This window comes from Astatotilapia calliptera, chromosome 16 (assembly GCF_964374335.1).
Source record: "Astatotilapia calliptera chromosome 16, fAstCal68.1, whole genome shotgun sequence".
Taxonomy (NCBI): domain Eukaryota; kingdom Metazoa; phylum Chordata; class Actinopteri; order Cichliformes; family Cichlidae; genus Astatotilapia; species Astatotilapia calliptera.
In genome coordinates, this window is record NC_137437.1 from 32,315,863 (window position 1) to 32,336,047 (window position 20,185).

General features: G+C 38.8%; 1 protein-coding gene across 3 annotated transcripts in view; it reads left to right on the top strand.

Moving 5' to 3' along the window:
* Window positions 1-11,593: 11,593 nt before the first annotated feature.
* Window positions 11,594-20,185, top strand: part of tfpia (tissue factor pathway inhibitor a) — a 49,030-nt gene continuing 40,438 nt past the window's right edge. For all 3 annotated transcript variants that reach the window (XM_080290541.1, XM_026145121.2, XM_080290542.1), the window contains exon 1: window positions 11,594-11,753. In XM_080290541.1, the coding sequence (XP_080146667.1) occupies window positions 11,675-11,753 (79 nt within the window). In that variant the 5' untranslated portion in view covers window positions 11,594-11,674. The remainder of the gene's footprint in view (window positions 11,754-20,185) is intronic.

The following is a 20,185-nucleotide window of genomic DNA, read 5'->3' on the forward strand; positions in this document are numbered from 1 at the left end:
GAAGCTATTTCATACCCCCCTGTATCAGTGCTGACAACCATTTCATAGTTTCACACATATCAGTAGGTGGGTCAGATATTTTCTCATGCTGCTGGGGGTGATTTTTATTTTTTTTTAATAATCCTAAAGCCGCCTTGCGACAGACTGGTGACCTGTCCAGGGTGTACCCCGCCTCTCGCCCTATGACAGCTGGGATAGGCTCCAGCGCCCCCCGTGACCCTGAAAAGGAGAAGCGGAAGTGAATGGATGGATGGAATCCTAAAGCCCTTTTACAACAAAGAGACCTTCTTTTTCTTTGGCCCCTATACTGAGACAGAATGAAGTGCACCAGGTGGTTACAGTATCCTGTGGAGGGGGCTTCACATCAAAGCCAGCAGGTTCTGTAGCTTTGACTCATACTCTGTACTTCGATGAGTGACCACATATTTCAGTCCATCTAAGTCTGTGCTTACAGCAGTTCTGTCCTCTCTTATTCACCGCCAACAGGGCCTTCCTTTGTCAAATGATGACTTCTACTGACTCATAAAATTAATTATTGATCTCAGAGTTAACTCAGCGTGGATACGATGTAAATTGTTGGCTGCTTTTAGCTGAACTTTGTGGGCATAGTGTGGTATTGAAGCAAATATAATAACACTTTAATGAATATTTGACCAGATCAAAGCTTTATTATTTGCTAAATCACCCATCCTGAACTGTCATTACCTAAGTTACATTTTTTAGGTCACAAACTCGAGAACTCGTGACGTTTGAATCCAGCAGAAAAAATCCCACCTGAGCTGAACTTTGATCCAAACTGGATCTGACAGAATGAAGTGGTTTTGAGTAAGCCTTTATCCAAGTCCTCTGCAGAGAATGGCAGCAAGAAAATGAAAAGGAATGATGGTTTTAAAAACTCAGACTTCAGCCCACTGAACACCCACAGATGCTGAGCAAACATGTTGGTTAACTATATGTATCACATCCTCTAACCCAAAAGCACACGCTTAATGTTTAGAAGCATACAAAGTGTCTTCAGGGGAAGGTGCTTCAGTATTTCGGCAATACATAATAAAATATATTAAAAAATACACATATCCACCCGTGACATTATCCATTTATCTATGTTGTTTCTAGTTTCCTGCTGTGAAACCTCAAGCTGAGGTCATTGCCATAATGACTTTTCAGTCGAGGCATTAAAGAATATGCTTTTTGGCTATACTAAATGGAAGTCTTCATAATAAATAAGACTTGAAAGTAGTGGCCATGAACTCTACGAGAAAGCAGTGGAGACATTTTTTTTAAATTGATTTTTATTCTTTTCTTTCCATTTTGGATTACAGGAATAACCTCCTGCTGACCATAGGAGAGAAATCAGGCAGAACTGATGACATCAACCAACCTACGGCTCCTATTGTGTTTTATTGTAGTTTTATAATACTTTTATTAGCACTAGTCATGTGCAGCAAGTTTTTAAAAGCTTACAATTTAACTATAGTTCATGGGCTCACCTTTTTCCAGACGCCATATATTTGAATGCTTCAGAAAAGAATCACTCCGGGACTAACTATACAAACAAATTCAGCGGGTGCACTGTTCAGGACTTTTTTTATAGCGAGTCATCGAAGCCAGAGGGCAGCGTATTAATGACTAACCTCGTGTAATAAATGAATCATCTCAGGGGTTTTCTCACTGAAGTTTGGTCCATTTGCAGTATCTTTTTCCTGCCAATGATTGCTTTAATCCCTGTCCTCACATTTTTATTGAGGGGAAACAATTATGTTTATCCTCCATCTTCCCTCATCTGTTTATACATTATCCTAATCATTGGTAGCCACCAGTTAGCACGCCATTATATGCTAGCTAGCCCAACTTCAGTGACCCTACAAACATCGCTGCTATTTAGTTTTCTCTCTTCATTTATGTCCAAAAAGCAGATAGCAGAACCGTACGTCCTGGTTCCTAAGAAATCCCTGAGTCAGAACATGGTATATCATCTTTAGACAGAAACTAGAACGCTAACTTCCTGCTACATCTTTGTCTGTCTTTTTCATGGATGCCTGGATGTTAAGCAGGATTGTAATACCTGGGAGAGCGGCCACTCTGATTATTTTATTGGAGATTTTAACTCTCAGTGATACCACAGTGTTTGTTTGAGTTTGGGAATCGAAGAAGAGTTTGGACTGGAAATGGCTAATGATGTTAGACTCAACCACTGTACATTGTACCTGAAATATCAAACATAGCTACACAAGGAACTGGGATGGAATGGTATGTGTATCAGTATAAAAAAATCCTAGTTGAGGCAGATTTAAGAACTTAATGTAGACATGAATAATTTAAATAAAAGATTTAACTTTATACAAAATCTGTCACTTCTGGGTACTTTAATTCTACTCACTCCTCATTAAGTCTGCAAAATGTTTTTTTACGAGTAGCCCCTCAGATATATCATATGGACCTTGATTTTCAACCTCCTGTCTGGGAAGTTGTATTCTAAAGGATGACAAAACCGTATGAGTAAAAAATTATGACAGCTGCAGTGGTTGCTGTAAAGCTGTGTCTTGTGTTTTATACCATGAATCATCTTTTAGCTAACTTCAGCAATCCAGTGGGAAGAGGAACCAAAAGCAGGACAAAAGAGGGTGAGTAAGAGTTCAAAATCCAAGTCTTAAAGTTGAGGTCATACGCAGGCGGTCGGGCGGTCTAGCAAAGAAAGCCAGCAGTGTCATGGCCGTGGTTTAAAACCTTGTTTCCTGTTTTGAATCCTTAGTTAATATAGGAGTTACTATTTGGGTTTTCCTGTCACTCCTCTGTGTAAAGTTTCGGTTTTTGTGTTCATTGTAATGTTTGGATTCCTGATTTGACTTTTCTGTTACTGTAGTCAAAGCTCTGGTTATACTGTGCCTCCTTTTTTTTTTTTTTTTTTTTTTGCCTGTCCCGTTTGGCTCTTTTGCCATCAGAATTATTGTCTAAAGGCAAAGAAAGATGCCCAACGGATTTACTTTACCAAATTGACCATCCCAGCCTTGCCATAATGGTCCATTTGATTCACCTTTTATTGTTTCTTTTATTTTCACTTACTGAATACGGGACAGACTTGACTGGAGGAAAGAAGGGGAGAAAGAAAGAGGGAAAGAGAAACAGCTGAGAAGAGGGATGGGGGAGAAGGGCAAAAGACAAAAACCAACAGAATGGACAGGGAAAAAAAAAAGAAAAAAAAAGAAAATGCATATACCAATCACCTGGATCACCTGCTGAGAAAGAAAAAAGAAAACAAGCAGAAGAGAACAAGAGTAATAGAATAAACAACATCACAATGATATATGGGAATATGACAGTAAATACTAAATATTAAACATTATTGTGCAGCGCATGAGATCAACAGAACACAGTGTGCTTTGAGGTAGGAGCCAAAAAGGGTGTAGTTTGTGGGTGTGATCACCCGTGTGTACACCTGTGAGCATGGACGCGCTTGTTTTTTTTTTTTTCATGTAATGATCTGCTAGAGGGTGTGGGGGGGCCACAGCCCCGTCCTCCAGGGCATGAAGCAGGTATGGAGGAGATCAAAACTCCAGACATCCAGAGGCCCCCAGAACACAAGAGACCAAGGAAGACCAACAGAGGGGCAGCCGCGCCACTGTCCCAGAAAGAGCTGAGGAGAGTCCCAGATGAGGGTTCACTCAGCAGCCGCGGAGCAGAAGCCAGGGGGAGTTTCAGTGACGCGCCCGTGAGTTCTGCCGGCAGCCAGCTGTGCCTGAGTGACTGAGCCCCAGGCCGAGAGGGGGGAGATAGACCTCCAAACCTTGGAGGGCCTGAGATGTCCCCAGAGAGGTGGCGTCTGATACCCAACCTGACATATAGACACAGACATACAGGCACACACAGATACAAACATCCATTCCCACCCTCATGCTCTCATATGCACTTACTCCACACTCAACCAACGTGGAGACAGACATAAAGAGACGCTGTACACACGATCACACTCCCCAAGCGTACTCTACAAACCGGGTCTAGGTACCCTTGCCCCTGGAGGGGGAACTGCACCCAGACCCAGGTGGTGTTACCCTTTTCCCTGCTGTGCCTCCTGCTGTTTTACTTTATAGTTTCTAGTTATGAGTTTTAGTATTTGTGTTCTGGTTCATGACTATTTTTAGTATTTAGCAGGACCTGCCTCTCCGGTATTTGCATCTTGGTCTCCTTTTATTTTCTTGTCTTGTACTTGTTATGTATGCTCTGTATTCATGTCTCCTTTAGTTATTTCCTGATTTCTTTGAGGATTTGTTTTATTTCAGGTCCTGTGTTTCCTTTTTTCCTGTTGAGTTGTCTAATTTTGCTCCTTTTATTTTCTTCTTTTTGTATCCACTTTTACTTCGTGTTTTCGACTTTGTTACTTTCCGTACTTTTACATGAGCCACATTAAAGATTTATGTTTGTTAAGTTCTCATATAAATACTTTAACATTGTTATCCATCCCTTATTTATTCCATAATTATTCCAGCATCTTGTTGTCTACACTATTAAACAATCTGGAAACATGCTATACATGCTGTTATTGTTTATAGTATCTGTCTATTCTGTTAAGTACATTGAGGGTCATTTCTGTATTCATATACTTGGTGAATAAAGTTTATTCTTATTATGCAGACAGATACAGCAAAATAAACAACTGTACATTTAATTTTTGTAAAATGTTACTTCATCACTTAATTCCTTTTGTAAATATACTCTAAACAAAGTATAAAAAATGTGAAATCCTGAAATTATATTCATCTTCAGACAGATATCCAGATAGTCCTTGAGAACAAAGCACAATGTCAGCCTTTCATCCTTTCATCTGCTAATGTCAGAGTTCTTCTTTGACACATTGTTCCAAGTGAGAAATATTGAGGTCATGATATCGTGGGAAAATTAGCATAAAGAAAATTCCATCAGAGCTTTCCTCCAGATTTGACCATGTGACTTTTACTTTCTTTCATTCTTAAACTTTCCACACAGAACGTGGGGGACTACAGAGACATTGCTTCCCCGAACAGAGTGAGTAATGGCTCTGCATGATTAGTCTCAGAGACAGGCACATTCTTGTCCACTGACATCCCACACATGTGAACAAATGCACAAAGCAACCACCACACTGGCTACGTACCAAGACTGTGGACTGTTCACTCGGGTTTTTCTGCCTTCAGGGCTCATTTTCTAAAAACAAGAGTGTATCTGCCAATGGCTTAAGATAACTCGCCTTTTATTTTCCCAGTGTGGTTTCTTTTGTTTCGGGAACCTTAGAAGTGAATATCATCATCAAGACTGAATGGGCGTCTCTTTATTGCATCTTCACTACAATAAATCCGACTGTTTGTTTGTGTGGTCTCCAAAGTAAGTCAACAAATGTATCGTATTTCTGACAGTAAAGAATTGTCTACTGTAGGTTAGGAGATACGGCTAAACTGTAACAAAACATTGAATATATGTAGTTCTTCTGAAATACGAGGCTTTAATAATAGTACTGACATTATAATATGTTTTAAAACTTATATATGTGCAAAATACTGCACTGGCACATGTTGATTGCAGAAATGAAAACACAGAAATGATAAAAAAAAAAGTTTAAGGAAATGATGTGGCATTGTGGCTGGAATATCATTCAACAGACATGGAACCATGCGAGTCATTCATCACTGGGGAAACTATTTTGAAAGCACAGAAGTGTAAATATAGTTTCCCGGTCTTTCTGACTGGAAGAAACTGGACGTCAGCAACTCTGTCCACTGGGAAAAGTGAGATCGATTAGCTAAATCCACAGAGAAAAATTAAAAAATGTAAAAATGACTATGTAAGAAACATGAAATATTTTAACAAAACAGTCACAGCCGAGCTCAACAAACTAAACTGAAATTGAAACCCCACTTTTCATGGGAAAATGCAGCTTTAGCTTTGGTTTTGTAATCAATTTCCATCAACCGATCTGAAACAAGAGTAGAGGCGGGTATATTGCTCCATATGGGATTACTCAGCCAGGCAACTTCTAAAACAGCGTGCAACAACTTCTCTGAACATTTGTTAATAAAGGTCAAGTGATGGTGGTGATAGCTGTCTGATTAGCACACTGCATGGACATGCCTTCACAACAATTAGGACGAAAGAAAACAAGGGGTGGAGTTGGTCAAAGATGTTTCAATTACAAAAGAGAATCAATTGCAAAACATTAAAGATTTTTTATGGTCAAAGTAGCTTGAAGTTTTATAATTTAACCACCCATAAAATGTCAGATTAGCAGTTTAACTACGTTAATATGCAAATAGGAATATATTTGCAGAGTAAATTTATGCCACAGCATTACCAAAATGATTTGTTCATGTTTCTGTAATGGTTAATCCACCGGTATGTCTAAGCTCTTTAATCAAAATGAAATTTTAATGCTAAAATGGACCCCAAAGCGCTTTACACATTCAGTCATCCACCCATTCACACACACATTCACACACACATTCACACACTGGTGATGCCAAGCCACATTGTAGCCACAGCCGCCCTGGGGCGCACTGACAGAGGCGAGGCTTACTATTATTATTGCTGTTATCGTTAATTTTCTAATTCTGTTTCATTAAAAAGCTGGATTTTTTTTCCTGAACAAAAAAAAGAAGTTTTAGTTTTTGAATGTTATGCCTGATTTATTTCTCAGAGAAGTTCAGTGTGCCACCTTAAAACTGGGTATAAAAAGTTTGAATCAGAGAAGTTAGAAATGTTTTGTTTTTGGTAGATTTGCAACAAGGTACGCATCCATGTAGTCATTCATGTGTCCATTTTTTTACAATAGAGTGGCAAATTTATAAGAAAGATGACAAATTTGCCAGGAATGACTCGAGACCCGCAACATCCTTGGATGAGTTTTTCTTAAACATTTTATAGCCCTTCATGCCCCGCCCCTTTTTTCCTACCTTCAGTGGCCCTTGGTGCAGCCATGGTAATGAACTTGTGTTGGGCCTTATGATTTGTATCTATCTATCGATATATATATATACATATATATATATATATATACATATATATATATATATATATATATATATATATATATATATATATATATATATATATATATATATATATATATATATATATATATATATATATATATATATATATAATTATTTATTTATTAATTAATTTATTAATTTTTTAACTTTAAAGTTGGGATTTATTTCATATATCCTAACTAACAGATCTATTCAGTGTATCCCAATGTACAACTGGAGCAGACAGGGAGGCCGCTTACGCACAACGTTTGAAGCCCAGTTTACTGATACTATCTCACTGGCACCGATTTCTGTGTGAATGAACAGCTGGCAGCTTTCACAGGCACATGCTGGTATGTCTTGTAAACCAGCCAAGTATGACATAAAGATCTGGTGTGATTGCAACATTCCTGTTGCCTATACGCAACTGAAATATATTATACACACTCTTTTAGTGTGGTTGGTTCACGTGCTGTGCCAAAATAAATAAATAAATAATCAGTATTTACATTTTTTTTTACTGTTGTGCAGACCAGCAGATGAACATTGGGCTCTACATTTGGTTCACTAGCTAGTTCCTCACTTGATCTGTCTGCTATTGTTGCTGGTTGTTGTGTATAGTTGGTTTGTGGATATTCTTCTGTGAAACAACTATTGCTGATATAATCAAGGTTGGATAGACCTGAGGTCTGTAATCTGAATATCGACTTATCCAGGTAACTTTAGGATTAACCTTGGCTTTTGTATAAAGAAGGTGGTGCACTACTTATAAGGTTACATTGCCATGGTAACATGCTGCAAAACTAACCTCTTTTTTGAACAGGTTATATTCCAGATTAGAGATCAGCAGGTATGAAATCACCATCAACTCACTAACCATGAAAATAGTATCACCACGCCTGGATGATCCCTCAGTGTCTGTTTTTGAAATATTGTCTAAAGTCTCTGTGTTTCCTCAATGAGCATAATTTTTTTTTTATTGTCCTGTTTGCTGAAAACTGTTCTACAGCATTTTCATTGAGCTATAAGCATTAATACAAAACAGGGCACCTACTTGTAGGCTATTTGTGGCTAGGCTAATTTGCGCATGGCCTGTTGTAAGCCTGCATTTATTGATATATTTATTCTTTGCTCTCAAACCACAGAGTGCCACAGAGGCTCCAGCTGAAGGAAGCAAAAATAAAACTGTCTTATGTACATTTAAAAATTAATTTTAATAATGGGTGATAGAGTAATGGGTGATGATAGATCAGGTTCTGAAATAGGACAAACTTTCTTATGACACTAGCTCTTTTTCAGTCTTAAGAGCTTAAAGCAAACACACATTCATACAGCACTTTTTATACTAAACTGCAGTGCTTTTCCTCTTACACACACACAAACACACACACTCTTGTAGCTACCTTGACTGCAGCTGCTGTGGTGCTTTCAGTCTGCATTATGTGCTTAACCTCTTCACCCCCGCCCCCCATGAAATAGTTTTATCTTCCTTTGTGCCGTCACCGATACAGTTGCCTATAATTGTGACTGGTCAGACACTGCTGGCACCTCCCCATTCATGTGTGTTAACTTACAGAGTTGACAACCACCTTCAAGTGACACTTATCCTGAGTCCAGATAATGGAAAGATACCCGGAGCATGCTGAGCTCTCTTCATAGTAGAAGCCTCAGGGAATAAACCATAAGAATGAGGGTGGGGTTCTAAAAACAAACAAAATGGGGAGGATGCAAACACACTCCTAGTTGCTAAGGAAAAATAAAAGAGCACATGAATGATTCATTTAATGCAACACATCAATCTTTCAATCGATATTAATGAAAATGCATTCACTTGAACCACATGCACAATATGTTTTGAATCTATGTGAAAACACAATGACATTGGTCTATGAAAAAGGAAATAGTCACAGTTTACTAAGGGTGTGTTAATGTCACATAGTCATACAGTTAATAGCATCTCCATAGGGGTTTCACCCTCAACTATCTTGGTTTGTTTTATTTTCATCATTTTATTGTGAAATAAAAAAAATCTTCCACTTTTCCCATTTTGCATCACACACATAAACTTCCACGCAGTCCCTCCAGGGAGCTGACCAAGTCTGACCACGATCCTGCTGCCGGCTGTTTACGAGCTCCATGGGAGCAACTGGGGTTTAGGAGGCTGGCTTGATGGCACCTCAGAGAACCTTTGGGGAGAAGAAACAAATATTAACTTTCCCTGCAAAGATTTTTCCAGCTGTTCTGAGGACTTGAACTATGACCCGCTGTCAAAGTCTTGTTCGGAAAAAAAAGTTTGTCTTGGCGACTGGAGAGAGCTCATAAAGTTTTAGTGGATCAGTCAGTTATGGAACAATGACAATTTACTTTTTGCTTCCTGCTTTCTAAACACTAATGTAATTCAGTTGATCAACTGCAAAATTTACAACACATATTTGTCTAAAAGCCCAACTCTCTAGTCAAGCCTTTGGGTAGTATGAAGTGTTTATGGTTGTAGCATTCAAGTAAATGTCTCCTATGCACAGATTAGTCATTAACACCAGTTTCTCAGGCTTCAGTATTTTCACAAACCATTTCCTTGTTAACAGTTTCCTGAAAGAAAAGCCAGAGAAAGAGTCATGCTGAATCACCTGAGCTCTACATTTGTTCTTTCAGCGATTCAAACTCATTGGTCAGACTTCTGTTCTGATCAAAATCACACCAGTTGCCACCACATTTAAAATAACAGAGTATGTTTTGTCAGTGTTCATGTTTCATGGCATGTTTGAACCTGAATCACAATCATTTCCTGAACCTAATCTAAATAGTTTTACAGTGTAAACCTCACCTGAAAAACAACTGGTGCCTAAACATCCAACGAAAAGCAAGAGTAAGGGGAGGGGGGGGGGGGGGGAATCAGTGAATCAAAAAGTCACAACAAAGCAAAATAAAAAAGCAAACATAAAACTCATAAACAGGACACAAAGTGTAATCTCCTGGCTGACAAATACACTCTGCTGTCACCTCTCTGTCAACCCTAATGTGGATTTTATCACCTCTTTAGAGAAGACCATTTCTCTGTAACCAGTATCGCCATGAGTGGTGCATTAAGACACCAATACCAAAGAACACCTTGTGCTTATCTATAATGGCCCTGAGGGTGTGAACTATAACAACAAAAAGGAAAAACATAATAGCATTCCAGAAAACACCAAGACATAAAAACACAACATTATTCACTTTACTTGAGAATTAGTTAAAAAAAATAAAAAATTCTTGTTTTTGGCTATTTCTGTTCCTGTGCTACTCTGAGCTATGCCCTGTGAAAGGATGGAAGAGTAAAGGGAATATTTTAACAAAAGACATTAAACAAACTAATGTCTGCAGAAAAAATATTTTTAAACCTGAAAAGAATATTCCATAGCTTAAAAGAAATGTTTCCAGTTTACAGCAGATGAGATGTGGTGTGCAGCAGAGTTCGACTCTCCTTTTGGCCCGAGCCTTTCTGTGTGGGGTTTGTGTGTTCTCCCTGTGTTTGTGTGGGTTCTCTCTGAGGACTCCGGCTTCCTCCCACAGTCCAAAGACATGCTAGACACATGTCAACGTGTTAACTGGTGATTTTAAATTGGGCATAAGTGTGAATGGTTGCCTGTCTCTCTGCGTTAGTTGTACAGTACAGTGCTGTACTGTCTCCCTATAGTAGCTGGGATACGCTCCAGCCCCCCTGCAACCCTGATAAGGATAAGCTGAAGAGAATGGATGGATCCTAAAACAACATAGCATCTTAAGTGTTCACAGCACGGGGCAAACACCTTTAATCTCTGACAGATAAAGAACATCTCCACCAAAGTGTTCTATGTGACAGTCAAAGCACTGATTTTTTATTGTTGTTGACCCCCCAACTGTGACTCAAATCCTCAGCCTTGGCAGCAGTGCAGCCACCTGCATTTAACAAAGTGTGCTTTGTACATAAATCCACTGGGGTATTTAATGCAGTGTAATGAATCCATCCAAGTTATGAACATTTGTGGGGAAAAGAGGCTTGCAGACTGTAATTTCAGGCTATATGAGCCAACTCAAAGCTCAATTACAGCTTGTGTCACCAGAAGAGGCCTGGAGGCGCTGGAAAAAGAAGTGTTTCAGAATCTTTCCAAAGGCTCAGGTACACATTTTCTGCATGAAGCAGACAGCTGAGGCTCTGTAATGCACTTCAGATGAAAATTTCTCATCACAGGGAGATGAATATGTGTCGCATCTTTGCAGCCCTTGAGGAGCTGCAAAGATGCAACCGGCTTGATGCAAGTTCATGATTCCCGAGCGTGTGTGTGAGAGATGGATTTTCTCCCGCTGTAAAGTTTCTGGCCAACCCTCTTATTACTCTTGTTATGATTACATTTATGTAACATTATTTACTTGAAAAACATGATAAGAGACATAATCAAATATTCCCATCTTCATACAATCCATTTCAATTCTTTGTAAGTGTTATGAGTCAGAGTTTATTCCCTTCTATCGATATATCCCAGGAAATTATTGGGAGTTTCAGTGACGTAGGCAGTGTCTACGGTCTCAGTGTTATCAAACGGAAGTACTCACCCTCCCATACACGTGCACAATCGTGAGCGCGCGCTACAGCACTTCAACTTGTTGAAGTTTCCCCCTGAACTTTACATTCCGCGCGGACCTGCCCCCCGTTCAGCAGCATGCCTCTCTCCAACAAGTGGTGGATTTTGTGCGCAGTTTTGCTCTCCTGCCTGGTCCGTTTTGGGTCTTGCAGAAAAGGTAAGACGAATAAGACAAAGTTTGTATGTGTATATGCATGCGGGTTCTTTTTTAAACTGGCTTTAGTTAGTTCGCAACTTGTTTTTGTTGCTATACGACCGTGCTTTAGGAGAAAGTTCTCCTCGCGAACCTCGTGCGTAAAATACGACTACGCTCAGGGTTTATACATATTCACTTTCTTATATTTATCACTTAAGTTTTATTCCTGTTGAAATACTGCATGGATGTGTTAGGCATTAATGCGTGTTATTGTGTACAGCAGTACAGTCCTGTCCTATATTCATATATTCGTAAAGATTGCAACAAAAAACATTTTAGAAATTACGCGTAAATGTTCAAATGTACTCAATAGAAACTATTGTCTTTTTTTTTATTTACTTTTTTGCTTAAGAAGTATTACGTGTAAAAATCCAGAAAATGTTGAGACGTGACCCCATACTTTAATCAATGTCTTTACTGAGGTCCTGGCAACAACGTTTGTTTTGCTGTGTGTGACCTTTTAAAGTCGAGATGTGGCGTCTGGAGAGGCCAAAGTCCAGAACAAATGCAGTTCTCATACTGGCCACGACCCACACCTGAACCGCTTGGCACCTCCTCTCGTTCTGTCACGTCGCAACAACAGCCTTGCGAGCTGTAATGAGACCGATGGGATTGGATGTCAGATACCCAACAAGCTGTGAAAGGTCTGAGTTGTGGCAGGTCTGGTCCAAAGTGGTGAAGAAAATGTAGCCTAATATTCTGCTTTCACTTCTCCTTTCCTGAAAGCAAATACCGGTTTGGGTGAACTGTAACATTCACTGTATATCTTTAATGTCAGTGTCTGCTTTCTTCCTATCTCTCAAAGACACACAGCTCCTTTTTGCATCATTTCCAAGCATGGAAGGGACATTTTAAAGCTATAGTTAGAATTTGTAAGCCAGACACTTTGTTATGTTGACAAACTTGATATTTCCCCTGATAAATACACGTGTACATTTAATATCCAAGCATTTTCCTGGCTTCTTGTAAGATTTACATTTTAGTGAAACCCATGGAACAGTTTGAAGATGAGGGACTGCCAGCAAAGTTGATAGACCTTAATTGCAAATAGACTACGATAAAATTTTTCTTTGTAAAGATTGAATAACAACAAACTTAAAAACTGCTCTTAATGGGTGGCAACTTTCTAGTCCTTTGTCCAGAGGTGATTCAAAGGACTAGAAAGTTGCCACTTAAAATGCACATACATGGAAGAATGCATTGTTCTATTCCGTAACCAGAAACTAAGTCCTATTCCTGCAATATAGTTTATTAACTTACACTCAATGTTGGTATTATAAAAAGCCCTGTACACTCTCAAGACTGTATTCATGAGATGTGCTGTAATCTGTGAAAAATACTTTGTTATTGAGGCTGATGAATATGTAGTGGGTCTGTAGCTCGACTACAAATAATTACAAAACAAACTGAGGAAGGAGAAAATTTTGACTGACTGGACTTTATTTAGTTGGAAATGTGTTAAAGCCCAGTAATTTATTTTGTCAGCCTTCAATTTTTTAGGTCTGTGGGATATAGAGTGGAACTCGGTTGCCACTCCCTGTGGGTTTGAATGAGAAATACAGTCATGTATCATCTGCATATAAATGGAAAACAACTTTAAATTACATTGCAGAGGGGCAGATTTAGACACGTTTTAAAACTCCAGAGTTGACAAAACACCAGAATCATAACCTCTGCAATGATATAATCAGAGCAAAACACCACTGATATGTTCCCGAGTGACCCAAAACATAATCTTTCCAATATAAGCTGCGAGAGAATACATTTCCCTCCAATGGTAATTGAGAAACTAATTTCACTTGTACAGAAGAATATTGTGGAAGCAAGACTTCTTATTTTTCAGATATACTTTTGACATTTTAGCGTTTACTGGACTGGATAGTAAAGAAAGTTTTCAGAAAAACGGGGAGAGAGTGTTTGGCATTGCCACAAAGGAAATGGTCTTGGGTTGGCTCAAACCAGTCACTCCAGTAGCTTTCAGCATATAGGTCACCTGCTTATCCAAGCGTCCTATATCAGTACCCATCTAAGAGACATTATTTTCCCTAAACCATCATTTTCTATTTATTGATGATTAACATTGTAAACATACAGGTCTTTTTAACCTTAAGGCAAAAACTTTAAAAATACTAAATGTTTTCTTAAAGCCATACAGATATTGTTATAGCAAACACGACCAGGGGCATTTTTATTTTTTAGCCACCCAGTAGTATGAGAAAGAAAATCTTCAGTAAATACAGAGAGACAATTTGTGTCTATTGCCCTATAGTGGCCTTCAATGTTTTGCTCACAGAAGAACATTAGCTTTTGCTATTTGCATATCATTTAGGTGCTCTTGAGAGGTAATGCAATAAGGGATTCACTGAGCCAGTTTGGGACTAAACATCGGTATCATTGGAGCACAGTTCTGGTCGTATCACTAATCGTCTCATGAAGGCGTAAACACTGTCTCATTAATTTGTGGAGGAATTTAATTAGAAGCTCGCTAGCTGTTTGAAGTGGCCCTTTTATTAGAGAGCCTCAGGCCATAGAAAGAAAACACTGTAGCATGTGCCATCTTAATTAGCGTCTGCAGTAAGGAGCAGACTTGAGAAAACTACGAGCCTTAGAATGTCACTAAAAACATTTTACCACAAGATCATTTCACCTATAACTGGAAAGTCTTCTCTGCACTGACTATTATTAGCTACAGACTAATGTTTCATGCTGGCAGTTTCTTTAATAAGGAATGTTAGTTTTGTCTTGACATGAAGCTCACCAAAAAGTGGCTCCACTGCAACATAACCAGCAGCCTTTCCTCAGGGTCATATAAGCATTAAAATGCAAGAGGCACGAAATCTCTCTCAGTGACGTAATTCATTGTTCTGCCTCTGTTCTCCATTTGTGGATGTACCAACTCCTAGTTTTTCAAACTTTATACTTTCGAGAGAGAATTTTTTGTTCTGTTTTTTTATGCCTAACTTTTATGTAATTTCACTTTGCCATGCAGACTTCGTTATTTCTTCTTCATAACTGACCCTTGTGGTCTTCAATGTCCCCACATACCAAATGCGTAATGGAAAAAGTAAACAAACTTACAAATTTTCTGCATCCGAACTTGCCGTGTACTGTATGTGCACACTGTATGTGTTGTATTTTTGCAGGAAATTTGGCCTCAAAAAACACACTGTGAAAAGAAAAAAGTGAAGTTGGCATCAAGACATGATTAGCTGGTCCTGTAAGAACGTGAGATTCTGGGTACATTCAGTTCTCATGAGAAAGCAGCAGCAGGAAGAATTTCATGGTTTGATCCATGTTGAAGCTGTATCACGACCACTTTTATACGTTTTCAGAATGTCAGTCAAGCAATTTGAGGTCTTGTTGGCAGATTTGCGAGCAGATCTTAGGAGGTAGAAAAATGATTTCAGAGAGCCAGTTGACCCGGAGCATGGTCTAGCTTTGTGTTTGAGGTAAAACATTATTGTTTTACTATTTCCAAATCACTGTATATTTAGTACTGGTGTGCGATTTGAGTTACGAATGTGCTTGATGCCAAATGTAGTGGTCTGATTGGTTAGATCTTTTTGTGCAGATCCAAAAAAATCAACCGTGTTTCTAAAAATTCTAAAATGTCGCAAATTCGTCCAGTGAAATTATGTGGTTGGTATGTGTGGCTGCATTAAGAAAGGTGAGTCTGAAAAATGTTTTTAATGCACAAATTATTCACACAGGTTTTAGATGTTTTTACAGATGTAACTGAAGCCAAAAAGTGAAAATCCTAAAGGGAACATTTCTTGTAGACCTGCAGGTAGTGAAGAAAGGCATTGCAAACTTTTGTTAACTTGGAAATTGCTGCAAGGCATGAATATTTAATAACATAAATGGGACTTTAAGAACATCTAAATTGCCTCCTAAAAACATGGAACTGCATCACCAACAGAAAAAAAAAAGATAGAGCTTAAAAGTTCAGATTTGGAAAGCTTAGCACTCTGAGGATGCACTGTAAAAACTTTATGGAAGGACATTTATATAGCACTTTTCCAGGCTTACTGATAACCTAAAGGCACATTCTATAATAGAGCCAAGTCTCCGTAAAGATGTGGGCACAACAGACTCTGATTTCCTGTGTCTGGGTCTTATTTCATCCATTTTATTTTCCTGTGATGTTTCCTGTAGGCTGGGCAGAGGAACAGCTTTAGGTCCAAGCTGACTTAGCTTAATTCTTATCCCTCTCTTTCTGGGTCGATCACACTGCCTGCAGGGATTTTTGGACTGCATCCTCTGCCTGGCTGGTCAGATGATAAAGAGGTCAGCGATGGGCTCAAAGTCTCTTAATCCAGTCTCTGAGGAAAATTTTCAGGTATCTAGTGCATTGACTGTATCTACGTTTTGTTGAGTTCGTAACTTTAGTGATACCTACACAACACTACAAAAGACACCCAGTACTGCTGTTTTAAAGCCTTTTCATCATTGAGAGGGAGTATTAGGCTCTTAAACTGAAAAACATTCACGATTGTACTCTGTCCTGACCTGACATGGATTTACTTTCTATAACACAATTTGAACGTCATGTAAAAGACCTTTGGATGGAGTTGAACTAGTCTAAAGACCTGAAACTTTCTCTTGAACATGCTTTGAGATATGACTGCAACCTGAGACTTCTTTCAGTTGCTCCTGTTAGGCATCACGGCGGCGGGTCATTTGCCTCCATCTCAGCTTATCCCGAGCATCCTCCTCTGTCACACCAACCCGTTACATGTCCTCCTTCACTACATCTGTTCAGTTCAAGTCAGTTTGATTGATATAGCGTCAAATACAAACAACAATCGCCTCAAGGTGGTTTTTACTATAAGGTAATAGTAGCCCTACAATACACAGAGTAACAATCATACAATCAGACAGCCCCCTATGAGCAAGAAGAGTTGGGAAGAGTTAATCTCTCCTTTAGTATTCTTAGCCCCTAGATTTAAAGTCCCCGCTCTCACTTCCATTGTCTTACTTTTCCCTCATTCTTGCTGCCTCTAAACATGCCTTCCTCTTTCTACTTCCTCTGGCTTTGCCCAACAACTTTAACCATCAAACTGATGGTCAACGTCAGGAGGATGCATTCATCCAGATCATCAATTTTATGCAAAAGTTATGCACAACAATTTTACACCAAATGTCCTTTCTGATGGGAGCCTCTCCATTTATCCCATCTTGAGACCAGCAGTAGTGCATTGGTGTGTGACCCCCTGTGGCTGGGTTCTAAAAGACCTGCTACAAGGCTTGAAAATGAGCCAAAAGATTTAAATCAGCTACAACTTGAATTTCTTGAAGACAGGGTTGAGGCATGTTGTCTGCCATATTTCCATAACACATTAAATTGTTCCAGCACATCTGTTATTGTGGTAAAATATTTAAATAAATTTGCTTTTGTGGTGCTTTCTGTAGGGCGTGTGGTTTAAATAATAATGGTCATTAGTGGAATAAGCTGTGTGAGTCATAATAACTGGAAGTTGTGCTGTAACAAGATAATTTCGAGCCCATTATTCGCAGCCCTTGAGTGTCTTTCCGGTTTTGTTACTTCAGCTTTCTGAGCGTTGCTGCCCTGTGCGACACCAAAAACATAAATATGTGACAATGTTCTGAAGTGGAAGCATATTTAATTAAATACGATTGTTTTATGTGGCCTACATTTTCAGCTTTCGCCCACCACAGTATCACTTTAAGTTAGACAGAGTGTTAAAATTCTGTTTGAGGTAATGCCTCTAGCTTTGCTGGTTGACTAATTAAAATGTGTGCCTCATCTTTTTCTGTGAATATACAGTGCATATCGCTAAGAAATATAGCATGTGTAATTGTAGCCTACACACCTGCTTGAGCGGGAACCATAAACTCATTGTGATACACAGTTACATAATTTAATTGGCTGGGAACAGCTTCTTATTTTATTTGACCTCATGAACTTTAGAAAGTCAGAAATTTCAGAGTTCAAAGGTCCTTGCTGATTCATCTGCTGCAGAATATAAAACACCTCAGCCTACATCAGAGCAGCAGGAACGCTAGTCGAGAGCCTATATAACACCCGCTTAATCTCTGAGCTTATTTTATATCTATGTGACAAACACCTTAATGAACACTTAAGGTTGGGTTACTTAGGCCTTGATCTATAAAAAATGAGGACACAATGAGACAACTCAGTCACTGAGGAAGATTTCATATATCCATGCAATTTATTATTTTTGAACAATCGTTTGAATTTTTGTATTGATGTACTTGTCTTGATTTCATCTGTGCAGGTGTTCCACACACTAACTCCTCTGACTGTAATGCTATGATATTTTACATTTGTACTTACTACTGGCTTGCTGAACATAAGGATTCCTCTCAGGTCATGAGTATTTGGTCTTATTTGGAACAAGTTCTGGATGTTGTGGGGCAAAGATTTATTCGCAGCCTTGTACATTGTTCGCGCAGTTCTGAGGTCAACCAAATCTTTAAATTTGAGAATATTTAATTTGATAAAAAGTGGTTTTGATGGTTCTCTTGAAGTAGCTTTATTTAAACACCGAACTCCAATAAATTTTCCGTACACTAAGAGTAAGTAACAGTAACACAACATTTCCACTTTTGATTTATGATGTGCAAAATACAGATACTTGGAAACCCAGAAACATTCCAGTGCAAAGTTGTTCTGGGCATCAGATCTTTGTGCCGCTATTACCCTATTTTCAGATAAAAAGCTGACTGCAGTGCGTTTGGTGAATATACGTGTCCTTTGAGAGAAAATACCTGTCCACTCCAGTTTGACAGAGCTGGGGGGAGATGATAAATGTACTCTAAGGAGCATCCAGCGCAGGTTAATCGGTGAGTCCTGTGCACTGTCACCTGTAGAAGCTGGCAAACTACACTACCTTGGCTCTGTATTTAGAGGGAAGATGCTGTCTCTATAATCATTTCTCAACTCACCTGACAATATTTTGCTAGTGTGTTCTTTCACAGCTACAGAGGCATAGCCAGAACATTTGGAAATGCATGTACCAATTGCTCAATAGGAGGAAAAAGTGGCTCACCAAGGGATAGAAACATTACTTTCAGTGTACTAGCTTCCCATTATAGGCGTCAGTGAACACATGGATGTACTTTTTATTTAAAACTGTGTTGTTAAGTAATTTTAGGGCCACCCAGAAAAGGTTTGTAAAGAGACTCAAAGTCAGAAGGTCTTTTTTCCATTACTGAATATTCACTACCTGAAAAAAGGAATTCGTAATGTCTTTATGGTAAACAACAAGCAAAAATTTAGGTCTTAAATTGACTCTGAAGACTGGGATAATATTCTCAACCTGGGTCAGATTCCTTAAAAAAAGACCTGTTGCTATTCATAATTTTCAGTGACTGGCACAGAGACACGAAGGGAAAAATGTGTGCAAAAGTACAGATATTTATCTGGAACATGGACTTGGTTATACTAATAATTTTGTAGTTTTGGGATGTGAAAGACAAAAAAAGGATATTAATATTTTAATAATATATTAATAATAATTTTAAAAAAAGAGCGTCCTAATTAGCTAACCTTACTTAGGGTCGCTGTACTCAGTAGGTTGATGACGTGAATTTGAATCAAAACAAATAATTTCAGTCGAAATGATCAAAACTGACTGTCTGCTATTATTTGTGAACAGACAGAGTAGCAAGTTGTTACTGGCCTGGATTTAACAACCATCTGGCAAACCTGATAAAAATAACTGGAACACGTTGGAGAAAAAGCTTTGTTTTGTCCTCCTGGCTGACGCTCCTATAATGACGTGACGTAACATCACAGCTCCGAATTCCACTGGTGTCACTCTGATGAATAAAGACCATCTGTAGTTACGTAGGTTGTTGTTTTTTTTTTTTTTTTTTTAACAAGACATGTTTAATTTCTGCCTTTTGTGTTGTTGATGGTGTTGTGTCATTCCAGGTACAAAACCAAACAAAGCTGGCCTTTTGTTCAAAGCTTTTCGTCCCTTTATCTGTCCCTGCACAGTGCGCTCTATCTTGAAGGAGTCTGCGGCTGATGGAGCTTCCTGCAAGCAGTAGCAACATTATTAACGTTGCTGTAGCTTGCAGGAAGCTTTAATCTCGCAAATGTTGAGTCATAATTGCCATTTTGCACAGGGGGTGAATGACACCGACATGGGAACTAATTAGGTCTGTAGCCTTATGCCTTCGTGAATGACTCACATTTGTTTGCTGAAAAAGATAGTGCTATCCTTTTTCCTTGACTCTGGAAAGTTTTTGTAGCCGAGCTCAACTGGCTGTCTGCAAGTGGATAAGGCTATGGTAGCATTTCCTGTTGGTGGAACTGACAATAAATGTAAGGTTTGTTTAAGGGGGAGTGTTTCAGGAAGTTATGCATCTCACAGGATGCTGAACTTGTGGGAGATAATGGA